The 7,423-nt window shown below is 34.1% G+C and overlaps 1 protein-coding gene across 1 annotated transcript; it reads left to right on the top strand.

Annotated features, from left to right (window-relative positions):
* Nucleotides 1-1,527: 1,527 nt before the first annotated feature.
* Nucleotides 1,528-3,594, top strand: LOC105788422 (photosynthetic NDH subunit of subcomplex B 4, chloroplastic). Its single transcript, XM_012615320.2, has 5 exons — nucleotides 1,528-1,729; nucleotides 1,811-1,985; nucleotides 2,099-2,154; nucleotides 2,261-2,332; nucleotides 3,323-3,594. The coding sequence occupies exons 1-5, from the start codon at nucleotides 1,616-1,618 to the stop codon at nucleotides 3,434-3,436; spliced, it is 531 nt and encodes a 176-aa protein (XP_012470774.1). The 5' UTR covers nucleotides 1,528-1,615; the 3' UTR covers nucleotides 3,437-3,594.
* The last annotated feature ends 3,829 nt before the right edge of the window (nucleotides 3,595-7,423 follow it).

Genomic DNA, 7,423 nt, shown 5'->3' with positions numbered 1-7,423 from the left:
AATGCCATTCAACCCCCTCCACTTTTCATGCCTTATACTTTTTGCCCTAAGCTAAAAATAGCAAGTTTGAATCACTCAAACTTGTTTAATGCATGGCCAACCAAGGGAGAGGGAGTCACTGATAATTCTTTGCTATTTTTAGTAGCCATTTCCACCTATAAATGCCCCTATTCCCTTCCTCATTTCACACAATTCACATCCCACACATTCTTCACCTTTCTCTCTTCCATTTTCTTCACTGTTTTCCCATTTGCTTGTCATCTTCCTTTGTCGATTTCCCCTCTTGAAAGAGAGCTTGCATCTCCCTTGGAGTAACAACATTTAAGTGTTCGTTAAGGCCTTGAATCGACAGAACGAGCTATGAAGAAGATGAGTACACTAGTCTGGCTTTGGAGAAACACCGAGATCTGTTTCCTAGTTCTCTTCTCTTTAATTTTTCTCATTTATGTTGTGATTATGAACATAAATATTTGTTGTGTTGTTGTTCTTGATTTAATTAAAATGGCTTAGATTTAATTCAAATGGTTTAGTTAAAAAAATACCAAGTGGCCGTGAAATTATTTGTAACAACATGAACATGGGTTTAGTAATTCTAAGTTAAGGAATGTAATTGATTGAACACATTTATGTCATATTGATTAAACTCATTTTAAAAAAATTGTGTATTGGAACATTTTTACTTTTTATTTTTCTTAGTTAATTTTTAGTTTTGTAAACACTTTTTCAAATCAATATATTTTTCTTTCACCAAATTGTTTAAAGTTGTATTTCATAAATATTTTCTTTCACAGTCCTTGTGGGCATAATAACTTGACATTTACTTGTCACGTTATTACTTGTTAGTGATTGTGTACACTTGCACATTTTTGTCGTTCCAACTATCCATGCATTGGCGAACCTAGCTCACCAAGACTGTGAGCTCACCAAGACTGTGAGCTCACCATATTTGCGAGCCCACCATATATGCAAGCTCATCAACAGTGCGAACTGCGAGGTCATGTTATTTTGGGTTCACATGAAAATCTTCCAAGAAATATTATTAGGGTCAATATTATTTTGGGTTAGAATTCGAAAAATGTTTTTATGTTGAGTTTGAAATTTTTAATTTAGATTAATGTTTTATATTTTGGATGTTCTAATGTGAGACAATTATTAAATTTAAAGTTAAATTTAGATAAAAAGTATTTCAATTTTAGTGTGGGATAATTATTAAGTTAAAGTCTAAAATTAGATTATGATGAACTATTATTGTTTTAGTTAGGTTGTTTGTAATTGTGAAAGAATTGCAAAGGTTAAAACACGAAATAAAATATAATATGATATTAGAATATAATACATATTTTATCACTACTGTTGATTAAATATATATTTTTCAAAACCATTATTTTATAACAATTTTAATAATAAAAGTGACCCACAAATCTTACCAGGCCGAGATTTGACATGATTTTTTTTAAAAAACGGATCGTGACCCGACCGAGGGCCGAGTAAGAATGGATGCAAATGAGTGCCTTATCCACTTAGCCCTCCACTCACATAACTAAAGTACCAAAAATCCATAACTTTTGGAGGAAAAAAAAAAAGAAAAAGAACTACCACATTCTACAAACCAAATATGAGCTTCACCATTTTAAAACCATGGATTCACTGTAGTTATCTTCAACCTACCAAATTCGGCAACTACCCATCTTCAAGCAGCACCAGGCTTTTCAACAATGGCTGCCAGCAGGTAAGTAGTTTGGTGAGTGATTTGATTTGCAGGGATGTTACTGCAGTACCAGCTTGAAATTTGTGATGTATATACATATAGATTGATGAAGGCAACAAGAGTAAAAGAAGGGGAGCTTTTGTTAAAGTGAATGCTTTACCAGACTGGCCTCTAATGGCAGTTTTAGTTCATCATGTTCAACAACTTGATGCCCAAAGAGAAATTATAACCAATAAATCTATTTGGCATCTTAGTGATGAAGCCATTAAAAAAGTTTGTAAGTGTTTTTCCATCAATTCATTCATTCATTCAAATTGGTCAGTGATTTATGTATTGAAGCTATATGATGAAATGCTGAAGAATTTTCCTTTGGTCCTTTTTGCTTTGCAGATGCTTTCTACATTATGTTCACTTGCTGGGGATGTTTGTTTTTTGGGTCCACCAAGGTATAATCATATGTCCATTGATTTTGTTCGCTACAACTGATATATAATGGGTGGCTTTCTTTTAATTTGAGCTTTAAAGTATCTGATTTAGAACATCATTGTGTAGGATCCATACTATGATTCTGAAGTATACAGGAAAGATGGAGGTGATGGTACTGGACATTGGGTTTATGAGAAGGTTAATTACATCCCTTAATTTCCTCATCTATATCATATTTATTTAAGACCTTAATTAAGTTGTTGTCATGAGTTAATCAGACACTAACTCGATTAAAGAATTACGAGAATATCTTTCTATAATCAAAATAAATTATATTATTGGAATGCATTTTAATCTTTTAATTAAAAATCAATAAAATATACATATAATGAAACTAGAACCCTGTAAATTGTATTAATAAAACTTAAATTAACCGATCAACTAAAGCTTTGTTTTAATAGCTTTTATATATTTTCATTCTAATATTCATATTTTATTACCTCCATCAATTGCATATATATACTGTATAAAGTACAATCAACCCAGTTGTAAAATTATTAAATTATTATTTTAAAAGATAACTAATATTATTCTAAGAATTTTTTAGTCTCTTGATACTTTTATAATATTTCAAATGAAATAACTGTAAAATATTGTTTGTGAAACGAACACAAGATCAATAAATTTAAATAAATATCTCTTATCACTCTATCTTTATTTATTTATTAAAATAAATTTATAAATATCCTTTTTAATAATTGATATTTGCAGTTACTCACATTGTGGATGTGATAAATTTTAATATTATTGATTGGTTGTGGTAAAAAAGAAGCCTCGGTGCGGGAATAAGGGAAGGATGTACATGCATGAAGCCACCAATTGAATTGAATTAAGCGCCGGATTCATTTCTTTGACATTAAATTAGTCTAAAATCAATCTCGAAACACCAATTTCTAAATCTTACCAAAGTTGAAGTACCAAATATGTGATTGATTCTTAGGCTTTTCTCTTTTGGCATAAAGGTCTTATAGTCTAGGGATATTATAATATCATACTTGCTAGATTCCATAGTTTTTAAAAGTTTGGACTAAGCTAAGGGTTCTTACCTTTTTGCTTTTGAAGTACTGTTTGTTCACTTTCAATTCAGTTGTATATGTTGTTTGGCTCATGAGGCTATTTGAAATGCAGCAAGAGGACATTGAAGAATCTGCAAGGGCAGAGTTGTGGCGTGAAGAGCTGATTGAGGAGATAGAGCAGAAGGTCGGTGGGCTTCGAGAACTCGAAGAAGCAGGCCGCAAGTAGAAGCTTGATATTATATACAGAACCATGTGAAACATCCCTGTATATATGTTTTAAATATGCATCGACAGAAAAAGATAAACTTCTTGATGTTATTTTATTGCAAACATTTTACATGCTTGGCCTGAATGATATTATGGAGTAAATTTGAGTTCTTGGCATTTTCTCGTTTTATACTTCCTACTTTAGCAGCAACTTTTCGATTGCAAATATAATAAATGTTCGATAATTTTAAGGGTGGGGCTTGTGGATATGGAAATCAATACAGCCAAGGGTATGGGACCAATACGGCAGCATTGAGCACAGCACTGTTCACTAATGGCTTGAGTTGTGGGGCTTTTGTTTTGAGCTCAAGTGCGTTAATGACCCTAACTGGTGCCCGCCAAACAACGCAGGCGGCTGGTGCAACCCCCCCCCCCCCACCATTTTCATCTCTCTCAACCCGTTTTCCAACAAATTGCCCATTATAAAGCTGGGATTGTTCCTATAACTTATCTTTCCAGCTTGTAGTTACATACGCGTTTTCAATCATGTTTATTGTGAACATAACAAATGTTATTGTGATTTTTATAGGGTGCCATGTAGAAAGAGCAGGGGCATGAGAATGACAATCAATGGCCATTTGTACTTCAACCTAGTCCTATTCACCAACGTCGGGGGTGTCGGGAATGTTCATTCGGCTTCGATCAAAGGGTCAAAAACTGGTTGGTTACCCATATCGAGAAGTTGTGGCCAAAACCGGCAAAGCAATGCTTACCTTAATGGGCAAAGCCTCTCTTTTAGGGTCACAACCAGCGATGGGACACACTCTTGTCTCTAACAATATTGTTCCTTCGGATTGGTCCTTTGGCCAGACCTTTACTGGGTTGCAATTCCCTTAAAATTTTAAAATATAAAAACCATTATAGATTTCGTAGATACGAAAAAATGTCAGAAATAAGTACGTCAGTACAAAACTCGAACTTATTTTGGTACTTGTTTGTCATTGAAGTTGGATCAGATAAATTGGCACTGGTCGAAACTTTACCACCCACAATGCCTATTAGTTTCAATATATGTTAGTACAATTCATTTAATTATAGGATAATTTTCAACTTTATCCACTTATGTATAGTTTAAAATACGTTTTAATCATATCGGAAGAGGATCAAACCATCATTTTGAAAGAGGTGTTGGACAACTTTTGTGATTATTCTAGACACAAAATTAATGCTAATAAAATGAATGTATGCTTCTCTGAAGGAGTAAGTGATGCTTCAGGAGGTAGCCTATGTCGTATCATTTGTTTTTGTAGAACTAGAATCTTGGAAGTTATCTAGGGGTACCTCTGTTTCATGAAAAAGTAATCAATAGATCTTTGCAGTTTGTGGTGGAAAAATTTTAGAGCAAGTTACAAAGCTGGGAGGCAAGGACGTTATCCTTAGCTAGCAGAGCTACTTTAGCTCAATCGGTTCTTTTGGCGATCCATAGTTGTTTCTTGCAGTCTATGCTGATTCCTATAGGCCTTTGTAAGGAAATTGAGAGCATGGTGCGTCAGTTTGTTTAGGGGTCTTTGAGAAGGAGTCGAAAAGTGGCTTTGGTTGGCTGGGAAGACGTTTGCCAACCTCAGGAACATGGTGGTATTGACTTGCAAAAATTGTAGGATCATAACACTTCCTTCATGATAAAGTTGGGCTTTGAACTTGTGACTGAACCCATAGCCCTTTGGGTCTAGGTCCTTCAAGCTAAATATGAGGTTACAAACGGAATTGCCAACTACCTATCAAGGAGTAGATGTTCTTTCCTGTGGAAAGCCCTCATCAAGGTTTGGCCTCTTAGTCGGGGGAATTTGCTCTCGTCAATAGGGATGGGAGAAACGTCATGTGTTGGCGAGATCCATGGGTTCCAAATACGAGGCCTCTAGTTAATTTGATTCCTGGTCACTCTAATCTTGATCTAGATTGTTTGGTAAGTGAAATGGTGTCAGATAATGACACTTAGAACTTAGATTTATTTTAGGTTTGGCTACTAGAGATAATTGTTTGCAAGATTATTGGAGTCCTTCCTCCATACCCGACAGCAGGGGCTGACAAAATCATCTGGGGAGGTATGTTGACGGTTTCATTTTCGGTTAAAAGTACATACAGAAAAATTCGAGAGAGTTTCTGGAAGCCGAAAGAAGCTATGTGGAAGATCCTTTGGAAGTTTCAAAGTCCACAAAGGGTTAGGTTATTTATTTGGCTTGCTCTCAAGTAGAGGCTACTCACTAATATGGAAAGAGTCTGGCGAGGTATCAACCATAACTCAGCGTGTGAGATTTGTGGACACATCTCTAAAGATGTGTTGCATGCTATTAGGGATTGTCCTGCTGCAAGGGATATTTGGAATCATCTAATTCCTACTGATAACATTGTTAGCTTTTATTCAGGTAATTTCCAGGAGTGGATTGTCTCAAACCTGCAGAACAAGCATGACTTGGGATTTGAGGAGGTTAATTGGAAATACTTTTTTTGGGATTCTCATATGGCACATATGGAAAAATCAAAATCCCTTTAGTTTTCAGGAGGCGTCTGGGAGTAGTATCAACACTATTAAGGTATCAACAGTTTATGATGACAGCTAGGGGCTCAACAAGATCATTTCAAGATCCAAGTTCGTACTCCGATTTAAATGGAAATTGGGTCTACTGAATATTAATGGTTCCGTAAGACTTGAGAATGACTCTGCTTCAGCAGGACAAATTGTGCGAGACCATGTTGGGAATTGGATCTTTGGCTTTAATAGATTCTTGGAGAGTTACTCAGTGTTCGACGCTAAATTGTGGGGCATATTAGATGGCTTAGATATCTTGATTGACTAAGGCTATGATAATGTGTTAGTTCAGGTGGATAGTCTCGAAGTGGCTATTGCCATACAGAAGGGGCTCATAGGAGGATCTAACTCTGCTTTTATTAGGAGAATTCTTCAGTGATTTTCTCGGTTTTAACATTGGAGTATCTGCCATATTCCTAGAGAAGAGAACCAAAAAGCTGATAGGCTAGTTAAATTGGCTCATTTGGATAGTCAAGGATTACAAGTTTTTGAAGTATCCCCATTTGGGGAAATGGGTTATGTGATGTAGTTTGTCTTTTTATTTTCTTCTTTATCACGAAATTAAAAAAAAAGTTTTGATCATTAAATTTTAAAAAGTTACGATGTGATCATTAATGTTATTGATTTGTTATTTTAACCATTAAGTTGTTAACAATACGTTTTATAATCATTTCATAGGAGAACTTTAAACTCCCTATGTACATATAGTTTTAAGTAATTTAATTATTGTTCTTTTATTTCTTGACTTAAATATATGTTTGATTCTTGAATTTGTATCTTCTTTCAAATTAGTACTTATGATTTAAAATATTTTAAAATATATGAATATTATAAAATCATAAAAATTAAAAATCATAATATATATTTATACAAATATACACCTTCTTAGCTTCGGATCGCAATCTTTTTATGACATGTAATGGCTTGAGCAATATCAACATTTATTTATAACATTTTTTTTATATCCTTTAATCTCAACCCATATGAAAAAACTAACACAGTTGGCTTCCAAATAAAATTAAAATATGCTTAGCGGTCTTTTATCAAACCCACATTTGTAAGAGTATTTTATTTCTCTTTTTCTTTTTTTAGAAAAAAGAAAAGAAAAGCTAACCATTTGAGAAATATCAACTTCAACGTTTAAGTGAACTCTTTAGTGGCAGGTGGAATCTTCCCTTCGAGGCTGCAATTCACCAAATAGAGCCAAAACAGATTCTTAACCTTAACAGGATTTGCCCCAAGGCTTAAAACAACGAGATTCATCATGTTTTCTAGCAATTTTCATGAGAAAATATTAAAAAGTCCATTTATATTCAATGACCGAACAAGCAATGAGTTTGAGAAATGAAACTGTTTTTTCATAGATTTCATGACTACAAATTGAATATAGGATCTTGTGTTTGAAGTTTTGATACGAGT

Source organism: Gossypium raimondii, chromosome 2, assembly GCF_025698545.1.
Source record: "Gossypium raimondii isolate GPD5lz chromosome 2, ASM2569854v1, whole genome shotgun sequence".
Classification (NCBI taxonomy): Eukaryota; Viridiplantae; Streptophyta; class Magnoliopsida; order Malvales; family Malvaceae; genus Gossypium; species Gossypium raimondii.
The sequence above is the reverse complement of the archived record's forward strand: the minus strand, read 5'-3'. Positions and strand labels throughout refer to the sequence as shown.

What these genes read in the sequence shown, in the direction of transcription:
- LOC105788422 (XM_012615320.2), top strand. Translation starts at nt 1,616, where the DNA reads ATGAGCTTCACCATTTTAAAACCATGGATTCACTGTAGTTATCTTCAA. An exon ending in TCAACAATGGCTGCCAGCAG is followed by an intron (nt 1,730 to 1,810) that starts GTAAGTAGTTTG and finishes ATATACATATAG; the next exon opens with ATTGATGAAGGCAACAAGAG. An exon ending in GACATTGGGTTTATGAGAAG is followed by an intron (nt 2,333 to 3,322) that starts GTTAATTACATC and finishes TTTGAAATGCAG; the next exon opens with CAAGAGGACATTGAAGAATC.